Source organism: Manis pentadactyla, chromosome 1 (assembly GCF_030020395.1).
Source record: "Manis pentadactyla isolate mManPen7 chromosome 1, mManPen7.hap1, whole genome shotgun sequence".
Classification (NCBI taxonomy): Eukaryota; Metazoa; Chordata; class Mammalia; order Pholidota; family Manidae; genus Manis; species Manis pentadactyla.
In genome coordinates, this window is record NC_080019.1 from 205,223,623 (window position 1) to 205,245,965 (window position 22,343).

The window sequence follows — 22,343 nt, forward strand, 5'->3', positions numbered from 1 at the left end:
TGACACACAGATCCCAGCTGGGGCAGTGGCAGGACAGACAGCCGCAAGAAGGAGAGCGGCTGCTTCCTGACCCTGAAAAACAGTGCCCACGCAACTCCAGCCCTACCACCCAGGACAGAGCAGCAGAGCCGAGAGCAGATGGACAGGGCAGGAGGGGCCGGGTCCTGGGGGCCAAGGACCTGGCTGATCTCTAGAGAACAGAGCCACGCAGATAAAATCAAACTAGACTTTTTGGGAGAACAAATATCACCACCACATCGTTTCAATGACAAACTTGATTTTAAATAAGTAGGTGAAGGTGGTTTGGAGGGTGACAGCATGCAGGGTCTTCAGAAGAACCCAAGGTCGGTGGCAGGTCTGCCAGCAGTGAGACATCAGGAGAATCACCAGAGACACAGCCAGGCTGGGAAGGGCTTCAGAGGTCACCTGACCCAGCCCTCCCCATTTGGAAGATAGGGAAACTGAGGCAGGTGAGGGAAAAGGAGGGCTCAAGGCCACTTAGTGGGGTCAGGGCAGTGGGAGGTCTGAGGTCTGGCAGGACTTCCTTCTCAGACACAGCCTTGCTGACTGCAAACCCATTAAGAGGTTAGGAGACTGGAAAGAGAGGGCTTGAAGGCAAAGCCTTCCCCTGGGGGCACTGGAGGAGGGGCAGCTGCAATGGTCAGGGACAAACATGGGACATGGACTGGTCAGTTAAAAGGCTGACAGAGGAGGACAGGCATGACTCCCACCCAACCTGCCCCACAGCCCGGGTATAAAAGTTTGACCATAGGATACAACTTCTTCCTGACCCCTAGAAAATATTGTTTAAAACCGTCCTAGCACAAGAAGATTCTGCTAGTCCCTGCACAGTATTATCTCTTTGTAATGTTACTTACACGGTAATGGGGGCGAGGAGGGGAATGTGACTTTAAACGAGAGTGTACACAGCCACCTTAAAATTAACTTGTTAATAAATCCTGTGCAAAATGAGCAAGCCTCTACCATTAGGTGACGTGCATGTTTCAGATATTCATTTATACACACGGCGGGAGGAGAGGAAGGAGGGGCATCCGAGGCACACATGTCACTCAGAAGTGCGTCTCCTTCTCTGTGATGGCTGCAATGGTCCCATCGGCCTTGAGTTTGGCTTCACAGTCATTAACCATCACTGTCCGTGGGCCAGTCCCAAGCTTGCCCCGCATTTTCAGATCGGAGCTCGGGATCGTCAACTTGCGGAATTTCTAAATGGTTGAAGAGGAGAAGAGCTGTTTGAGAGTGGCTGCCAGGGTCCTGGACCCTGCCGTGGCCTCTCCCAGCTACCTGGGCGGACACCATGGGGTTGTGGAATCATCAGACTCAGGTCTGGGTCCCATGTCTGCCAGTTAAAGCTCTGTTCTGGGTGATGAACTGACTCCCAGGGTCTCAGTTTCCTCCTCCAGAAAACCGGACAATGGAGGGAGCCACCCCCTGCGTTTGCTGGGGAGTAAGGAGGGGATGGTATGCAGAAGTGCTCAGCCTTGTGCCTGGCCTACAGCAGGTGGCCAGGGCAAGGGGGCTGTACTCAGGGCCAACTGCCTCATCCCTTCCCTCTGGGAAAGATACAACAGCTAGGGTTTGAATCTCTGCCTCTCATCAGCTATGGTGGGCAGCTAACCTCCATGTGTTGCATTTTCCTTCTCTGTGAAGTGGGCTGTTTCTGTCTGGCTGGTCTGTTGTGAGAGGACGTAAGGGCAGTTTCTATAATTCTTGCTGGAGAAGTGGGCATGTTTCCCACAAAAGGGGAGGCGTCATGCAGCCACTGCACAGCAGAATGTGTAAGGTGTCCAGTGTGCTCCTCCGGCAGTGCTTGAGGATGGACACATTATCACAAATCAGTATCCATGAAGCCTTGCAAAATGGCCAGCCACGTGCCAGGCCTGGGTGGGGCAGCTATCATCCACGCACTACTGGTGATGGAGTGGAGCCCACACACAGACTCCTGACACTTTGTCCTGTTGCCACCGCCCTGCCTCAGGGCCCCTCACCGCAGCTTCATGTGCCTGCCATCTGGGTTCCCTGGGGAGAAGACCAGGATTTGGGAGGTCCTTCTGGGCATAAACCCTTCTCCCAGGAAGGCTGGGAAGACTTTTGGGTGGCTGGTTTCTCATGATCAAGGTGCTGTCTTCATTTTCAGATCCTGCCGTGCCCAGGAAGCTGAACCTATGTTGCCCGGGAGGGATTAACAGGCAGACTCCCCTGTGCTCAACACTTGCAGGGAGCCAGGCACTGCACTAGGCCCCTAACACAAGACAAGAGTTAACAACATGGGCTCTGTAGCCAGGGGCCTGGGTTTGAATCCCAGCTCTACCACTTAACTGGGGCAAGAAACTTAGACTCCATGTGCCTCAGTTTTCTTTTCTGTCAAAGGGGGATAACAATGGCACCCACTTTCTAGGATTACCACAAGGCTAGGTAAATGGACCTGGCCAAAGATAAGCACAGACTATCCATCCTCACAGTGACTCTCTGAGTTAAGTACCACTGACCCCATTTTTCCTTCCAGATCCTTCCTGTCAGTGGGCAGAACCTTCTGGAAACAGAGGGAGGTGAACTAACTGGTGTTAAGTTCCCTCAATAAAGAAGGTCTGGAAACCAGGTCTGATACCTCTAAAGAATTCACTGTCTTTAATAAGCCTTGCTCGCACAGCAGGTGTGACTGGGGAGGGGGACTGAGGAAGCTCAGGAAAGTAGCCTCTCCTTCCTCCCTCCCTCCCACCCCAGGCCTGAGGCAATCTCTGGAGGATCCACTCTGAGACACTGGGCATTTCTGATACCAGAAGGCCACTGGAAGTTCGGATAAGGGCCTGCAGTGTCCAAAGACATGGTTTGGTTTCAGACAGTTGACCAACCATCCTTACTCTACATTTCTTGCAGGAGCCTGACTTTTTCGGGGGCATGAGCAAGCTTGAGAAAGGGAACTCCCCTCTCAGCTTGCTCCTTCTAGCTGGCTGCATGGCTATTTCTGGAGCCCAGGCCCCTCTGGGGTCAGGCAGGCTGGGTGAAGCTGACTGAGCTGGCACTCACATTTGGGAGCCTGCACACACACTATGGCCCTGCCTCCCTCTGGCCTTGTCCTGGGAGACAAAGGTCAACCCCAAGATCCCTGGGATGTGGCACCGGGGCAGAGACAGGGCCTGGCAATGGAGTGAGGCCAGTGCAGCAGAGGAATGAGGCAGCGAAACTTGGGGTGAGAGTGTTGACCTCAGAGATCTTGCTCCGTTACTTGAAGGCTGTGTGCCCTTGGGTAAATTCCTTCACTTCTCTGTGCTTCAGCTTCCCCATCTGTGAAATGGGGCAATAAGAGCCTCCACCTCACAGGATTGCTATGAGGATTAAATGGCTCAGTGTTTGTAAACAGCTTAGAATAGTGTCTAGCACAAGGCAAACAGTTTGCTAAATGAGTGAGAAACTGACTCAAACCATCTGATCTGCCAGCAGGTGGGAAAGGAGAGTAAACAGAGAGCGAGTGCTCTGGAGTAAGATGGCTTGCGGGCTGCTGATTCAGTCTGCTACCAAGAGACCACGTGCTGTACGTGTCCATCAACAGGAAATGTCCGGACTACACAAATACATAGAGACAGAAAGGCAATCAATTCGTGGTTGTCTGGGGAACAGGGTTAACCCTGAATGGGCAGGAGGTGTCATATTAAGATGATGAAAATGTTCTAAACGGACCTGTGATGATGATCACACTGTGCAAAAAGTTCCTTTAAAAATCATCGAATTGTACACCCCAAAAGGGGTGAATTTTGATACATAAAACATACTTCAATAAATTTTTTACAAAAAATTTGGTTCCCACTATGGAAAACAGTAGAGAGCTTCCTCAAAATATTAAAATTATAACTACCACATGATCTAGAAATTCCACTTCTGAGTATTTATTCGTAAGAAAAATAAACACTAACTTGAAAAGATATCTGCACCCCCATGTTCACAGCAGCATTATTTCCACTAGCGAAGACATGGAAGCACCCTGAGGTGTCCATCAGTGGATGAATGGATAAGGGAAATGTGGTATATGTATACATACAATAGAATATTATTCAGCCATAAAAAAGAATGGAATCTTGCCATTTGTGACAATCTGGATGGCCCTTACGGGCCTCATGCTAAATGAGGTAAGTCAGATAGCTTATGATCTCATATGTGGCATCTTAAAAAAATGAACTCATGGATAGAAGAGGTAGGTGGTTGGCAGAGGTGAGGTGAAGGGTGGGTGATAGGAGAAATGGGTGAAAGTGGTCAAAAGTTACAAACCTCCAGTTATAAAATAAATAAGCATGTGGACATAATGTATAGTGACAACTATAATTAATAATACTGCATTGCATACTTAAAGTTGCTGAAAGAGTAAATCTTAAAAGTTCTTATCACAAGAAAAAAAATGTGTAACTGTGGTGATAGATGTTTGACTTACTGTGGTGATCATTTTACAATATATAAAAACACAGACTCATGTTGTAAACCTGAAACTACTATAATGTTATATGTCAGTTATATGTCAATAAAAAAATTGATTTGCTAATTTTTGGCTGTGTGATGCTAATGTTCAGTTGAGTGACTTAATTTCCCTGAGCTTCAGTTTCCTTGCTTATTAAATGCAGGAAATGATGCCAGTACTCTGGTTGGCTTGGAGGACTAAGGGAGATATTGCATATAGGGAGCCTGGCATGGTACCGACCTGGGACAGGTCTTCCCCGAACGGCAGGTCCTCTCCCTCTGCCTGGGGAATGGGGTCCCTAATGAATTACCTGAACAGTAGGGTACATGGCTCGGTCACTCTCTGTTCCAGGTCCTGGTCTTGTGCTTTCCCTCTGTGAGCTCACTGAGCTCTCACAAAATCTCTGTAACTTAGGGGCTGCTCTTGTCCCTATTTTACAGATGAGGAAACTGAGGCTGGGATCAGAGACACCGGTTCAACCCTGAAGCCTCACAGAGGCACCACAATGGTACTAATGAACACCTGCCGAGGGAGGGGCTGGCAGGGCTTCCCTGAGAGAGACATGGGGGCACATCCTCATCGCACCGCTGCCCAGAGGAGGGAGATGAGACCCAGGGAGCAGAGAGCCACAGCCAGGCCCTGTCCTATGGCCTCACTCCCCGCAGAGCCCCGCTTGCCACGTGTCTCTCCAGCTGTCTCACCTCGGGCAGTGTCCCCTCTGTCTTCCACACCTTGATGAAGGTCCAGAGCGGGATGCAGAGCATGGAGGACAGGGCCATGAGCCAGCCGATGCCGTAGCCCCAGGAGGGGTAGGTGTAGATGTTATTGTACTTCAGAGGTTTGTATTTGACCAGGAAGAAGATGAAGATACTCTGTGGAGAGATGGGGAGGGGTCTGTGGGGGCCAGCCGTCAGCCCTGCCCGACCCTGACAGGGACAGATTCAGGCCTGCAGGTGGCCAGCAGGGAATTGGGTCGACCCCATGTGACATGAGGCCATGCTCCTGTCCACAGTGAGTTTGAGGCCCGGCCCACAAGCATCAGACACAAAAGGAATGGACCCCACAGTTCTGGGGACATCAGTGGGGCTGTGACACCCTCCCTACCTATGCACAGGCCTCCACCCAGTCAGGAATTTCTTTTTTTTTCCTAGCATTTCTCAGGGCTGCTCTCAAAGTTGTCTTTCAACTATGGGGGTTTGTAAAGATATTTTGAGATACTTCCAGTGCCAAGAACTGGGTGAAAGGCGGTGGGGTTGACTTTTTTATTAAACACCTGCTCACAAAGGCCTCTCTGTGGTCTGGTTGGAAGGGAGGAGCTTGAGTCCCAACTTTACTCTTAGTTCTGATGCTTCTGCAATAACAAGGCCAAACATCTCTCACAGATCCTCAGCCCCCAGGGAAGTAAGCCCCAGCCACATGGCTTGTAGGTAAAGAATCTGAGGCTTCGAGAAGGGAAGTCAGTTGCTCATGGTTACACAGCAAGCTGGGGTCCTAGTGAGGCTACCTTCCTCCCTCACTAAGCCCAGACACTGTCCCAATGGCTCCAACTTAGAAAGGTGTCTGATGCCTCGGTCTCTCTGAGTGCACAGAGGGTCACCCAGGAGGCCAGCAGGCTTGGGGCTCTGGAGTGGAAAAGTGGGTGGTTGGGTGGGCTAGCGGTGGCTTCTGGCGGGCCCTTACCGCACAGATCCCGGGGGTCACGACCTTCCAGCACCATTTAATGAGTGACAATGGCCGGTAGCCAATCATGTCTTCGATGTTATCATAGAAGCGGTTGCTTCCTGTCCAGAATAAAACAGACAGGCACACACCCCAGAGAGGTTTTGTACAGGACTCTGAGAAAGGTTAGTAGTGTTTCCTTTCCCCAGCCTGAGGCAGACACTATGGCTTGGGCTTATTTACTGCTTAAAAACTCCAAGATGTTACAGAGGTGAGGTTTCAGAATAAACTGCCAGAGGGATTCTGGTCTGATGTTGGGAAGGGCCCTTGACCTTCGGTGGTGAGGCCTGGAAATGGTGAAGAGTTTCTAGGGGAAAGGTGGCAGGTGGTCTCCTTGAGAGGCAGCACCAGGGGCTGGCTGACTTGCAGGGGATGGGGGTCAGGGCCCTGAAGACGAGGGTCTGGCTGGGCTGTTAATGAGTGGGGTGGCCCTCCGGGGCATTGATTCTGGAAGCATACTCTCAGTGAGAGTGTCCATCACCAACGAGCCCAGCAACCCTCACCTGCTTATTTGGTTTAGGGTACAGGAGGACCAAAGGGCATGTGCTGGCTGCTCTGCCTGTATTTTCTCCTACTTGGAGACCTGATGATGATCACCCCATTTCACAGATGCAAAAACTGAGCCTCAGTGGCAGAAGGCCCTTCCCGAGGTCACAGTGCCTGAGCCCAGCACCCGGCCCTGTGCTGGAGGCATGTAAAAGCAGGAAGCTGTCCTGACAAGTGAGAAAGGCCAAGGAGTCCCTGAGGGGAAGGAGGAAGGGGTCGACAGGGATGGAGACAAGCTACAGGCCCCCTAGCACCCATTGGCTGGGCCCTGCAGTGGGCCCTAGGGTGTGGGCAGGCTCAGCCACTACTCACCGTACACCCAGCCGATGCAGACACACTCAAAGATGGCCACAAAGAGAAGGCACATCCCACTGGCAGCATAGGAGTCAAAGAGCTGGAAGATGTACATGCCACCCTGCAGGGCAGGAGGACAGATACATGGACAGAGGGATAGAAAGACACAGCGGAGCAAGGTCAGACAGCCAGCCTCAGAAAGGCCTCTCTGCTCTGCCCTGTGGCAACCATGGGCAAGGTGACACCTCCAATAGGGCAGACTGCTGCTCCCCTGTGTCCCTAGAACACTGCACCCTCTACACCTGGGCGCCCCCTAAGATACCTCCCTCTAGGGGTTGCAGGGATTGTGATGGTTTGTCTTGTCTCTGCTCTCCAAATGCCAGAGATGACACCAAAAACCAGAGCCTGGGGGTGGGGAGCCTCAGCATCTCTGCCCAGATGCCTCTAACAGCCTCCCCACTGGCCTTCCTGCCTTCAGCCTCACCCTCTCCAACCCTTCCACACATCAGTTTTCACGGGGACCTTTCTACCACGCAAATCCAGCCACATCATTCACACTGTAAGATAACCCCTTGGCTTCCTTCATCCTGCAGTCAGGGCCGCCCTCCCCACTTGGCCTCATCTTCCCTTCCTACCCTCAACTTGCTCCCTCCTGGGCAGACTAAGCGACAGTCTCTCCTCTGTGCCTTTGCATATGTTGTTCCCTTTCACTTGATAAGTTCCTTCAAAGCTCAGCTGAAATGTCAACTACTCCAAGAAGCCCTCCCTGACAGCCTCATTCTTTCTTTGGGCCTCCGTAGCACATTATATGGGCTCACAATTTTAAGAAACTGTTCTCCAGTCAGCTGCTCTTTTAGCTCTGAACTCCCACTGGGAAGGCCCTCACACTGGTCCTACATGTCTCCCCTCAGTGCTGGGCCTGCTCACAGTAGGTCCTATCAAGTGTAAGTTAAATTTGGGGAGGGACTCTGCATGGCTTGTCCACAGCTGTTTCCTTTTCTGGCCCAGGACTTCCCACATAGTAAGTGTACAATCTTTGTGGGATGCAGCAATGACATGGGCCAGTTCTGTAATATACAAATCTGTGATGCTGAAGTTCAGGGGAGGGCTTGGGAGGTGCAAGCTCAGCTGGCCAAGGTGATCCGGGAAGGTTCCCAGGAAGGAGGGGAGGCCAGCTGCAGATGTGGGAAGGGCTGGGATCTGTAAAGAAAATCTTTATAACCCAATGAGAGTCCCTATGGGAACAACATCAAAGGCAGGGGAAATAAAAGTGAAAAATGGAGGCAGAATCAGGCTGGGAAAGGCATTCTGAATGCCAGGACAAGAGAGGTTAAGAGACCAGGATAGGACAGCCTCCTTGTGTGTCTGCTATGGAATTCAGCTTCTTCCCGGTGCTCCCACAGCCCCCAGGGCTTCCTTGTATTATGCCAGACCACACACCCTGAGACTGTTTCCTCATTCATCTTTCTAGATCAGGAGCCCACTAGATCTCAGTGCCCACAGGGCCAGACAGATAACACAAGTGAGAAAAGCGGGCCTGGCGTGTGTGACACCAGGGAGTGGTGGGGACTATGGCTAACCAGAGAACACAGGACCCGTTTGGCCACACAACTCTGGTCCATTGTTCATGGGGTATAGAGGTGTGGGTGTGGCCAGATCTGCAGGTTTTCTGGAATATGCCAGAAATCCTGACGTTCATGAGAATTCTTTTTCTCTATTTGCTGGCCACCTCTTCATGTTCTTAAAAAACACAGTGAAGGTGAAACAAAGCAGATCTCTGGGATGTATCTGGTCTGGGGTCTCCTGTCTGTAAAGAATGTGGTGGATATTCAGGTCTGTGAGAGTAAGAGCAGTTCTGAGCTTCTGTGACTAGCAGTGGGCTTGACTTTCTGAGTTGAAAATTTGAGACCACCCTCCTAATTGCTTTCCTGAATGTCTTCTTCCATGAATATCATACATTTAAACAAAAACAAACACCTTAGGAGGAACCTTCACATAGTGCTAAGCACCAGGGTGTTTGAACTGCTTCCCATATCTCAATCCAGGTGAACTTTCACTGCAATTACAAGGCACTGTTCTTATCTCCAGGTCCATATGGGGAAACTAAAGCACAGAACAGTGAGAAACTTGCCACAGGTCATCCAGCTAGCTGGCCGGGGGGCTAAGGATTGAACACAGGCTGGCTGCAGAGCCCATGCTCTTAACCACCTATCATACTGTCTTGCTCAAGGCAAGAAATCTGTGACCTATTTTTCCCCTTGAGACGAGTTTAAATGAGTATAGATGAGGGAGCAGATCCTGCCAGCAATTACTGTGAAGGCTGAGGCTGATGCAGTCCATTTGGCAATTTGAACTTCCCCAGTGCGATCACTCACAGATACTCCTCCACGGAGGCAGGAGGCTGCCTTGGGAAGCCCAAGTATCTGCTGATGAACTGTCTTGGGTAGCTACAGCACAGGCTCCCTGATGGGCCCCAGGGGTCTTGAAGAACCCTTAGGCAGACCAGGGGCCTCAGGTAGGAGGTAGGCACGAAGGCTCTGTGGAAAGGGGGCACCCAAGGCAGAGGGTGCAGGAGGGTCCCCTCCACCTGCCTGCTGCTCCAAGCCAGTCATGCCCATGCCAATCCCTGCTCTTCTGTTCCTGTCGCCTCTTGAGCACATCAGGTTAACCCCTTAATTTGTATGTGACAGAAAACTCTACTTTGCGTAATTAATCAGCACTTAATGAGGCCCTGCTCACTGCAGTGCTGGTTTGCCTGTGTGGGGAGAGGCGAGGTGGAAATGGGAAATGCCTCACCATTCATTTACTCAAATGCTGATTATCACTCGCATTAATGTGACAATGACTAGGAGCAGTAATAACAGCAGCCACCATGCCCCAAGGGCACAGCCTGCAAAGCCAGCTCTGTTCTCCTGCACCTTGGGCCTGGCTGGGGAGTCAGGTGAACAGAATGTCACTGTAATGTGGGGGAGTGGACTTGGCTGAGCTTGGAACAGAGTTAGGGGAGGGGGAAAAGCAGAGGAGGCTTCCAGGAGGAGGCAGCATTTGAACAAAGTAGTGCAGGATGGGGAGGATAAACAGACTAACCTCAGTACCACCTCAGCTGCCTGGACGGATTGAGTTCCCTCATTTCTTTTCATGTTCCTTACAAAACCTCTTCTCGTCTCTAGGCAAAAGTTTTCTGTTTTTGTTTTGTTTTTATAATTAATGTTTTGAGTGTGAGGGAAGATAACTATCTCACCATCCCAAGTTACTTGAAAAAGTATTTATTAGACAGGATGGCTGCAGGAGGGGAAAGCAACATGGTTTTATGACACAGTCTTAATCCAGAGGTCCTGGTGATCCCCTCCTTACTCACAGGCCCAGCAGAGACAAAAAGAGGGTCACACAGAGGGCTGGGGCTGGACCACACCATGCCTGAAGGTGCCGAATTTCCTCATGTGAGTCTATGCTCACTGATGTCCCAGAAAAGAGTGCCCTGAACTTCAGACCAATAACAGTAACTAGCTGAGGGGTTGTGGCTGACACTGTGCCCTTCACCCAGAAGTTGCTGTAAGGGGTGGCCTGTATATCCAGATGCTCATGATTGCCAGGTAAGCCCAGGATTTCCCTCTGAGTTTTCTTTCCCTCTGGTAATGACAGTGGCAACCTCTCGCTAAGCATTTACACATATAAGACATTGTGCTCAGGCCTTAATGATAACCTTTGATGTTCCAACAACTCATTGCAAAGATGAGAAAACAGAGTCCCAGAGAAGTCCTAAAGCTGGCTAGGGTCTCACAACTAGTCAATTTCAGAGCTGGCATGTGACATCAGATCTGCCTAACCCAGAGCCCAGGCACTTACTCCCTGACATCCCATTCTCATCGCTTACTTCTGTCCATGTCACTCACCTCTGTTAACATCACGAGGCCCAGAAAATAGGAGACGACCGACAGGGCCAGGATGAGCAGCTCCCGCCGATAGCCCCTCCGGAAGACCTTGGGGTACATGTCCACTACAGCTGTCACAAGGCTTTCCACGCACACAAACTGGACGGGGTAGACATAACGGTGTCAAGCCCACAAGAAAGGCTGTTCTTAGTGGCTTGGCTCTGGGAAAGCACAGCAGGCCTAAGCCTTTGGCTTCCTTTCCACTGGGCCTTACCTTCATCTCCACACTCACACTGACAGGGTCAGAGAGGACTGAGAATAACAACAGTCCCAGCATGTACAGAACTCCAGCACGCCCTTTTAGCAGATGAGGACCCTGAGGCTCAGAGAGGGGAAGTAACCTCCTGCCTAAGGTCACTCAGCAAGGAAGTGGCAGAGTCAGGGCTTGACCTGGGGTCTCCTGCCTCTAAAGTTAGTACTCTTTCTCCCCTATGCTGCCTGCCATGTGCCTGTGTGCTGGGCGCTATTTTGGGGTTCACAAATTGAAGGAGACCCAGCCTCTGCCTAGGAGGTAAGACAGGAGTCTCTGTAACTGTGCTGAGAGCTATGCTCTGCTGGCGGCAGGCTCTGGTTCTCTAGGACTGGGACAGTTCCTTTGTCCTTTGCATATGGTGGGCAAACGCCCCTCTGCTGGGTGGAGGGCAACAGAGGTGAGCAATACCCAGTGCCGTGTTTCTGCTGTGTGAGTCTGTGCAGAGCATAAGCCACTAAGTATCTGTGCCCCGCCACACTGAGACAGGGCCAGCCATGCGGCGCCAGATCCATTCCTAGTCACCCAGCAACACCCAGCCCAGATATCCCCACACCTACCTCCCCATCCCTGGGTTCTCCCAGCACTGAGAGCAGAATTCCCTTGTAAGCCCTTTCCTGCCCCTTGCCCTTGCCCCCAGCCTGAGCCGGCAGCCCCTGCCTCTCCTCTAGGCCCAATCCATATACCCTCAGCCTCTGGGGCCCATTCTGGCTTATACCTGTGTGCTTACTAGAGGGCCAGGGCCCCATCATATTCATCTGTCTATTTCCAGTGGCATAGAGGAGATGCTAGAAAATGTTTGAGAAATTAACAGTAATGATAATAGTGGCAAATACACAGTGCTTCTCGTGTGCCAGCCTGTTCTAAGCAGTTTAACAGATGTTAACATATTTCACTTCTAAACAGTAAATACTATCATTACCCCTGTTTTGTAAATGAGGACACAGAAGCCTAGGCGGGTATGCAACTTGCCCAAGGTCACAGAGGTGTTCAGCGATAGAGCCTGGATTTGAACCAAGCAACTGTGTTCCAGAAGCTGGGCTTTAACCACTGCACTGAACAGCCAGCTGGGAAGGTGGGAGGAGCACCGGATTCATCTGCTGGTCACCATGTGGGGAGACTCTCTTCCCTGTAGCCATTTCTTGATCCCAAATCCTTTCCAATTTACATCTACCTCCTCAGGAAAGGTATTTCCAACTTCACTGTACAGACAAATGTACTAAAGTGATGAGGCCAGAGGCACACAGCTGGCCAGGGGCATGGAGCTGGGACTCACACCCAGCCCTGTCTGACTCCAAGGCCCAGGCTCCTAGCCTCCTGGCTGCCCTGCCTCTATTACAAGGCTGGCTCTGCTCATCTTTTCAGAGCCCCCAGGGAAGGAAGGAGATGCAATTCAGGGGAGGCTGTTTATCCAGGATGGAAACTGAAGAGACATCAGAGCATGTTAGTTAAGAGGCCCACAGACCTGGGTGCACGTCCCAGGAAGTCTCAGCATCTCTGAGTCTCAGTTTCTTCATCTGCACATTGCAGACGACAAAAGGGCTCCCCCCCCCAGTTATGTGGTTATTGTGACAAAAAACTGAGGACATCTCAGCACATGTCGGGGTGAGCAGAGCAGCCATCTGCTCTCTGAGCCGTACCTCCAGGTCCCCATGCCCCCTCTGCACACAGAACAACTCAGCCCAAGTATCTGCCCAGCTTAGTTCAGGGCTCAGGGCTCACAGGGCCTGGTCCCAGCCCCACCTCCCTCTGCTGAGGCTGGCCTGTCTCTGCAATGCATAAGCTGCCGATCCCAAGCCTTCTGCCCTCAACAATGGAAGGGAAGGTTATCAGCAGAAACCTGGTGCTCTAGCAACGGGGCTTAGCAGCTTCAAAGAAACCATCCAGGGGAAGAAATTGGACTTGGCTGGATTGACAGACATGCTGGTCATGGGGCCTGGGTGCTACTTTGACTTGCATAAGGTCACGGCTGGGGAACAGCAACTCGCCAACAGACCCCAGTCTCATAGTGGAGCCCTGGGCTTTGGCTGGAAGATGTCTTCTGGGGCTCTTAGAGAAACCAGCTGAGATGGAGGAGCAAGGCCAAGGCAGGTATCTGGGGGTGAAGAGCAACTGGAGGTCACAGGATTCTGGCTGGAAGACTAAGGATAGGACTGGAGGAGGGCTGGGAGGGCAGGCTGGGGTGAGTTTATAGTGGGAGAAGATGTAAGTGCATGCATTCATGAGGGGATAAAGGAAAATGTGCATATGGCGAAATTGCTAATTCTAACTGTTCACTGTTTACTGAGGAAGGCAGGCTGCCAAGTGGAAGGTGGATCTGGGAGCCCTACAGGCAAGGATGAGAACAGAGGCAGGAGGATGGGGCGTGGGGGGAGTGAGAGCTGGTTGGGGTACTGAGGATGTGGGTGGCTTGTCGTGGGGGCGTGTCATGGGTGCTCCGACACAGAGAAGGGGGAAGAAGGAGAAGGTGCTTTTGTACGTCCCTGCGTCTTCTGTGATTTGATGGGGACAGGGCCACTGCTGGTGGGGCCCTTGGTGACAACTAGCACTGGGAAGGCTGTGGCCAGGCTCCGGAGACACTTCTATGAGCAGCACCTGGCCACCCTGCCCCTCCGGCCTGGGCTCCCCACCTTACCTGGCTGTCCAGGCCCAGGAAGATGAGCATCATGAAGAACAAGGTGGCCCACAGTGGGGAGAGAGGCATCATGGTGACAGCCTTGGGGTAAGCGATGAAGGCCAGGCCAGGGCCTGGAGAGGAAGGAGACAGAAAAAGGTGCTGGGTGGAGTTCAGGCCCTCATTCAGTTGTTTTAATCCGTCATGTATTGAGTGCTTCCTTTGTGCCAGGTGCTGTGCCTAATTCTCACTTCAATCTCCCAGCTACCCTTCATGGTTGATACTGTCATGATGCGCATCATGCAGATGAGCAAACTGAGGCACAGAGAAGTAAGCTAGGGCCTGAGAGGGCAGGATTTTAACCCAGGCTGGTCTGACACACAGACCTTCCTCTGCAGAGCTTTCATCTGCGTGGGGGTGGGGAGTGGTTCTTGTGAAAATGCAGGTTCTCCAGCCCATCCCAGAGATTCTGATTCAGCTCGTCTAAGGTGAAGCAAAGGTCTGGCACCTTATGATTCCAGTGCAAGGAGTTAGGAGTCCAGGCTTGGACAAGTGATGTTCCACCCAGGCTGCCTCTTCGCTTGGGTTCTTGCCCTCGTTTTCCAGGTCCACACTCACTTATTTTGGCTGCTTCAAATAGAGGGCTTGGCTAGCATGTCCTCAGGATAAGTTTTATTACTATCAGGGGAGAGATCCTTGAGGTTCTAGGCCTGTAGCACAGTGGTCAAGGACACAGCCTCTGCAGCCAGATGCCTGGCTTCAAATACTCTTTCTTTACTGTGATCTTTATCTCTGTTTCCTCAGCTGAAAAATGTGGATAACGAAGTCCTATCTGATAAAGTGGTTTTGAGAACTCAGCAACATGATGCAGAATATAGAAAGCAATTAGAAAGGAAATGCTCAATAAACATTAGCTCTGATTTTTTTTCTACCTTAAAAGCACCCTTATTAAAGTCTAATTAACCTACAATAAGCACTCATTCTAAGTGTACAGTTCAATGAGTTTCAAAAAGTGTACACAAGGAAGCAACCACCACTGGAATCAAGATGTACAGCTGTTCCACTGTCCCCTGGGAACCCTCTCCAGTCTCTCTACAAGGATTCCCTATCTTTGCCCTGGGCAAACATTGATCTTTTTTTTCCCACTTGAGATTAGCTTTGTCCCTCCTATCTAGGAGTAGAATTTCTGGGTCATGTGGTAACTGTATATTTAACTTTTCTAAGACATGCCAAACTAATTTCCAAAGTAGTTGTGTCATTTTACCTTCCAAATAGCCATGTTTGAGATTTCCAATGGGTCTATATTCTTGCCGACACTGGTATCATAAGTCATTTAAATTTAGTTATAGCAGTGTGAGGTGTTATGTGCCATTATAGTTTTACTGGTGTCCCTGATGACTAATAATTTGGGTATCTTCACATATCTTTATTGTCCACTCTTGTATTTTCTCTTGTGAGGGGCCTGTTGAGTTTTTGCCTATTTTTTTTTTACTGGGTTATCTCCTTTTTACTAAGTTATGAGAATTCTTTATATATTTGGGATATAAATTCTTTATCAGAAGTATTAAAATGTTTTCTCCTTGTCTGCAGCTTGCCTTTTAATTTTCTTAATGGTGTCCTGTGAAGAGAAGTTTTAAACTTTCCAATTGTTTGTTGCTAGCATATAAAAAATACAAAACAGTTTTGTTTATTGTCCTTTTATCCTGTGACCTAAGTTCACTTATTAATTTTTTTCTGTAGGTTTCTTAGGATTTTTCTATGCAGCCAATCATGTTGTTTATGTTTTGATTCTTCCTTTCCAATCTTAATGCCTTTTATTCTTCTTTCCTTAGTACACTCTTGAGGGACTCCAGTACTATATGGAAAATGAGTAGAGACAGTATACATCCTTGCTTTGTTTCTGATTTTAGGGGAGAGCATTTACTATATAATAGGAAATTAAAAATGGTATATTACTACTAATTAAACTACAGACCTTATTCATATTCTATCAATTTTTCTCCTTACGTCCTTTTCTCTGTTCCAGTATCCAATTCAGGATTCCACATTGCACTGCATAGTTGTTCTTTCTTTAGTCAACTCCAGTCTGTGACAGTTCTTTTGTCTTGTTTTGTCTCTCATGACCTTGATATTTTTGATGAGTACTAGTCATCATTTTGCAGAATGTTCCTTAAATCAGGTTTGTCTGATGCTATCTCATTATTAAACTGAAGTTATGTTTTTTCTTTTTTGGCAAGAAACCATAGAAGTGATGCTGTATCCTCAGCATATCATATAGGGGGTACATGATGTCCATAAACCTCAGTACTGGCAATATTTACCTTGATCACTTGGTTAAACTGCAAATGCCAGTTTTCTCCACTATAAAGTTACTGTATTTCCCTTTCTAACTGATAAATATATTGTGGGGGGTACTTTGAGATTATGAAAACACCATTTCAAGTTAACCTTTTACCTGTTGATTTTAGCATCCATTAGTGGATCTCGCCCACAATTACTCCTGTTGTGTTTGCCTAATTGAGTTTGTTTTTTCATTGGTTCTAGATTTATTACTTAGAATTCTTTTATAAGGAAATATGTCTCTTCAAACACATTTATTTATTCAATTTTTATTTATTTCATTATGGGCTTTCAGGTATTTAGTTTGTTCTATGGGTTATAATTCAATTCCAACATTATTTATTTTGCTATTAAAATTGTTTCAGGTTTGGTCATTGGGAACTTCTTCGGTTTGGTTCCTGTGTCCTTTTGACATGCCTCTCTTTTTCTGAGCACTTTCTTATTTTTCTGAAACCACAAAATGTTCCAGCTTCATCTTGTCCAGCCACAGCACTCAAATCAACTAATTCTCCAAGGTGCTCTGGTTCATTTTATTGGAAAATGGTGTTTAGAAACCAAGATCTGGCCCTCAGTATGCTCACTGTTACTGGAGTATCATTACACATAGGCCCTCTCAGCACAAAGCTGGGAAATATATGTATGTATATTTACCTCCATATTCATACACATATATATTTCTCTATATATCTGTATATATCTTAAAATCATGAGTCCATACTAGGACCTCCAGGCCTAGTACAGTTCATTCAAGCTTGTCCATTTTTCTTATTTGTAACTTTTTTCTCAGTGAAAAATCTGTCTCTAATTATCTATACTGACTTAATTGTTCAGTGCTAACATACACATATAATAGTTATAGAATTGCTAACCCATAACCTTGTACTAACAAGAGTACAATAGTTATTTTCATTTTGAGCCTTACAGTGTCCAGTCCAAATACTAAGTCCCAAGTTTACTTAGGTAAGTTCTTTCTTCTGTATTTCCCTCAGTGTGGTTACATTATTCACTTGTAATACAGTTCATTTGTTCCTGTTTGTATTCCATTTTTGGTTCCACCCACAAAAAAGTAACTATTTTGGGTGGTATGTGAAACATTTCCATGGTTCTAAGAGTCAGAGCTAATAATGATATACTCAGAGAAGTGCTGCTTCCTTCTCAGCCTTACTTTCTAAGTCTTCCCTTCTTTCTATCCCTTTCCACTCACCCCCTGCACATAATCATTCTCTTTATTTTTCCATTTATCATTTCTACATATTCTTTGCACAAATGAGCAGACATATTTTCTTATATCTCCTTTCTTACATGATGGGCAGGATACTGTACTTACTTTTTAAACTTTTATACACATACACACAAAAAATACCCTTTGATTTCCTTTTACTTATTTTTTATCATGAATGGGTGTTGAGTTTTTTCAAAGACTTTTTCAGCATCTGTGGAGATAATTTATTATTTATTCCATTTGGGCTATTAATATGGCATGTGGTATCAATGGATTTCCTAGCATTAAACCAGGCTTGCATTATTCCTGGGATAAATCCTACTTGGACATGGTATATTACTTTCTTAATGTGATTTTTGATTCATGATTGTTAATATTTTGCATCAATATGCATGAATGAGATTGATCAGTAGTTTCTTTGCATTGTTATTTGGCTTAGGTATCAATGTCACACATGCTTCATATAAGGAGTTAAGAAGTTTTCCCTCCCTTTCAGTGCTCTGGAATAATTTACAGAGCACTGGGACTTTCTGGTCTTTGAAGGTTTGGTAAAATTCCTTTGAGAAACCATCTGGGTCCAGTGATTTGTTTGTTTGTTTGTTTTGTGGGGTAGTTCCTTAATAACTGTTTATTCCTTCTATTGAAATTGTCCTGTTTAAGCTTTCTAAATGAAATGGGGTCAACTTTGGCAATCTGTATTTCCCTAGGAAAGTTTATGTGCACAGAGGATTGCAAAGTAGTCTCTTATGATTTTTGAAAATGTCTTTTGTGTCAATAGTTACTTCTCCTTTGTTATTTACTATTTTGCTATTTGTATGATCTCCCTTTTTTCTTGACCACCGGGTGTCTGTTTTTATTTTTAAAAACCAAGAGTTCTTATTTTTAAATTAGATCTGTTTATTCTCTACTTCATTAATTTCTGCTTTTATCTTTATTATTTCCTTCCTTGTGTTTTCTTTTGGTTCACTTTTCTATTGTTGTTCTTGTTTTTCTTAACAGGGGATATAATTAATTTATTTTCATTTTAGTTGATAAATGTGTTTTGTATAGGTTTCTCTTATTGTTAATTTCTGTCTCCTGCAGTTTGTGCTTCATAAAGATTGTTGCTGAGTCATTTAGTGCATATATTTTCATGTGTTTTATATCTTCAAAGTGAATTGTGACTTTTAACAATAAAAAGTGTCTATGATCATGCTTAATGGTTTTGGGCTTGGATTCTATTTTGTCTTATATCAAGATGTTATTATTGCCTATCCATTTATTTTTAGACTTTGTGAATCACTTTGTTTTACATGTGTCTTTTGTATACAGTTTATATGTAGGTCTTATTTTGTGAGCCGAACTGAAAATCTTTTCTTTTAATAGATGACTTAAGGCTATTTACATTTACTGCTACGACTGACATGTTTGATCTTAACTCTGACAACATATTTAAGTTATGTGTATTTTTCATATTTGTTATGTTTCTCTATTAGTTGTGTATTTTTTCCTCTTGTACTTATAAATGTTTTTGGTATTTAAGAAGGTTTATATATTTGTTCTAGTAGTTACCTTTATTCTTATACCTTTTAAAATATAATGCCCCTGGGCTCTTGTTTTTTTATTTAAATCCTCCCAGACTTTCCAGGATTTCTCCCCAGTATCCTTTAATGCCATGTATTGGCCATACAACAATGAGCTTTTCTATTTTCCTCTTGCCTTCTCTTTCCATTTTTCAGCTGAATGATTTCTACTTTGTAATAGTATGTAGGAAATTTCTAAATTAGTCCTATAACTTATTCCCCACCTTTGTTTTGGTCTCAGATATATACTTAAATATTTTTAAGTGCTTACCATCAGTCCTCTTTCTAAAGTATTCCCAGTCATTATCGGGCTGGATGAAGCTCACTCTCTAGTAGATTCCTCCAAAGGACAGAGACTGGTGAAGGGACCTAAGCGTGATCTGGAGCAATCACTAGAAGTATTAAATCCACTCTAAAATTGAAAATACTAGAAAGGATACAGATAGATCCCTTAGCAGGGACTATAGAAAGGCATTAAAAAAATGTGTGATTTAAAGGGGCAGGGACCTTTTAAAGGGATAGGCACAATTTAAAGAAGGCACCATTCTTATATATTGAAAATGGTTTTTCAATAGCCTTGATATTTGAAGAAATGACTGGATATTAAATTTTTGATTCACACTCATTTGTGCGAATTAAAAAAAAAAGTTTCTCTGCAGTTGCCTTCATTTGTATGTTGGTTTTGAAAAGTAAAACGCCAGTCTAGTTCTTTTGCCTTTGTAGGTTAATTGATCTTTTTTGCCTGAAAGCTTAAGGATTTTATCTTTATCTTTGAAAAGGTACTATCTTTACTAGAATGTCTTGGAGTTAATCATTTTGGGTTGATTTGGCCTATTACCTGAGAAGTCTTTTCAATATGTAGACTCAGCTCTTCTGTTTCAGAAGGTTTTCTTGTATTATAGTTTTAAATATTACCGCTGTCCCATTACTTTATTTCCCTTCTTCAGGGGCTCTGATAATATGAACATTTTTCTTCTTTGCCAGTCTTCCATTTCTACTTTTCTTGGGGAATCATTTGTACTTCTTTCTGTACATCATTTTTCATTCACTTGGTTGTTTTCTTTCCATTCTAAAATGTTCCTTGAGACTATTCACCATTATTTTTCATTTTTGAGATAAATTTTTCTTTTTTCTCATTTTCTTCCTTTTCCCTTGATTTTCTTCAATTAACTCTTTTTATTTATTCCTCTTCTCCCCCACTGTTAGTTTTAAAATTTCTGGTTCAAGGTGTTTTTCACATCCTCAGATGTTTGCTTGGGTATATTTAATTCTGTGTGGAGTGCTGACTTAGAATTTTCTTCTGTTTCATGGTTGGTTGTCAGAGGGGAATTGTGGTTCTTCACTGATAGATTTCTATTCCTGATTTTCTGCAGTAATTCTTGTTCACGGTTCATGTTCTTCAGTATTTTATGATATTCCCAACCTAATAGCACCCTCTTCTGTCAGTGCAGCAAAGTCCAGGTACTTTACTAGCATTTTGATTTGATGGTGGGGGAAGGGTGAGCTTCCGTTCTCACAAGGTGTTGTTATGATTCTTTTTTTTGTGCAGGACTCTACATTTATCTTCCTCACTTGATTTTCCCTTCACCATCTAATTGTCAAAGGGTGTTTTTCCCTTCCTTTTTGCCTTTTTCTCCCCAAGAAGCTTTCAAATGGTGCCTTCTTTAAACTGTGCCTATCCCTTTAAACAGTCCCTGCCTCTTTAAATCACACATTTTTTGAATGTCTTTCTATAGTCCCTGCTAAGAGATATATCTGGATCCTTTCTAGTATTTTCAATTTTAGAGTGGATTTGATATCTCTAGTGATTGCTCCAGATCACGCTTAGGTCCCTTCACCAGCCTCTGTTTCCCCCCGACTTTTTCACATTTTGTCTTTGCTCGCCACAAAGCCCTGAAGCTCTGAGGGCACAGGTTATAGCAGGAAAGACTGCACTGGCCTTAGTGATTTTTCTTTTTGTTACAGTCATTTGCAGCCTCAATATTTTCTGTCTTCAAGTTATGCAGGGGGCATGGTTTTATGTAGAATATTCTTCTCTCTTCTGTTTTTTTTCTTCTTGTTGCTTGGTGGGAGGGAAATGGGATATAAGTTAGCTATAGAGGTGTCATTGTCCTCAGATACTCAGGAGTCTTACTTCCTTTAATTTTTAAAAGAGTTTGTATAAGCTTGATATTATTTCTTTCTTAAATGTTTGGTAGAATTCACCAGTGACACCATCAGGACCTGGAGTTTTCTCAGTGGAAAAGTTTTTGATAATGAATTCAATTTCTTTTAAAAATATGGAGCTGTTCAGTTTTTCTATTTCTTCTTGAGTCCGTTTGAATAAATTATATTTTTAAAGGTATTTGTCTATTTAATCTACATTACCAAATACATTAGCTTGAAGTTGTTCGTAATATTTCCTTATCTCATTGTTAGTGTGCAGGATCTGCAGTCATATACCTTCTTTCATTCTTGATACTAGTAATTTGTGTTTTTTTCTTGATTAATCTTGCCAGGGGGTTATAAATTTTATCTTTTCTAATACCAAATTTTGACTTTGAAATTTTTTTCTGTTATTTGTGTTTTTCCTTTATTATTTCTTTGCTTCTACTTACATTGGGCTTAATTTGTACTTCTTTTTCTCAGCTTCTTCAGATAGAAACAACTTTTTTCTTTAAATATTTCTTCTTTCTAATTAGGTACTTAAAGTTATAAATTTCCCTGTAAGCACTCTAACTGCATCCCACAAATTTTTCTATGTTGTGTTTCATTACCATTCAGTTTGAAATATTTTCTTCTTTGATCAGGGGATATTTAGAAGTGTGTTGCTTAATTTACACATACTTGGGAATTTTCCAGATATCTTTTTGCTATGAACTTCTAATTTAATTCAGTGGTTGTCAGAGAACATACCTTATAAGATTTCAGTCTTTTGAAATTTATTGATACTTATTTTAAGGCTCAGTCTATGTTCTATCTTGGTGAACATTTCATGAGCATTTGAAAAGAAATGTACTCTGCAGTTGTTGGGTGCAGTATTTTTTAAATGTCAATTAAATCAATTTGGTTGATAGTGTTCAGATATCTATGTCTTTACTGGTATTTTGTATAGTTGTTCTAACATTAGGGGATGAGAAGTGTTATCTCCAACTATGACTGTGGGTTTCTCTATTTTCTCTTTTAGTATGTCAGCTTTTGCTTCACGTATTTTTTTTTTTTGAGGGGGCATCTCTCATATTTATTGATCAAATGGTTGTTAACAACAATAAAATTCTGTATAGGGGACTCAATGCACAATCATTAATCAACCCCAAGCCTAATTCTCAACAGTCTCCAATCTTCTGAAGCATAACAAACAAGTTCTTACATGGTGAACAGTGCAAAGGCAGTCATATCACATAAACTTTTGGTTTTGAT

At 45.3% G+C, this 22,343-nt stretch overlaps 1 protein-coding gene across 1 annotated transcript in view; it reads right to left on the reverse strand.

Annotated features, from left to right (window-relative positions):
- Positions 1 to 260: 260 nt before the first annotated feature.
- Positions 261 to 22,343, reverse strand: part of SLC6A11 (solute carrier family 6 member 11) — a 118,777-nt gene continuing 96,694 nt past the window's right edge. Inside the window, exons 9-14 of the mRNA XM_036923433.2 lie at positions 13,842 to 13,954; positions 10,918 to 11,055; positions 7,043 to 7,145; positions 6,146 to 6,246; positions 5,167 to 5,337; positions 261 to 1,223 (exon numbers count right to left, since the gene is read on the reverse strand). Of these exons, the coding sequence (XP_036779328.2) occupies positions 1,071 to 1,223; positions 5,167 to 5,337; positions 6,146 to 6,246; positions 7,043 to 7,145; positions 10,918 to 11,055; positions 13,842 to 13,954 (779 nt within the window). The 3' untranslated portion in view covers positions 261 to 1,070. The remainder of the gene's footprint in view (positions 1,224 to 5,166; positions 5,338 to 6,145; positions 6,247 to 7,042; positions 7,146 to 10,917; positions 11,056 to 13,841; positions 13,955 to 22,343) is intronic.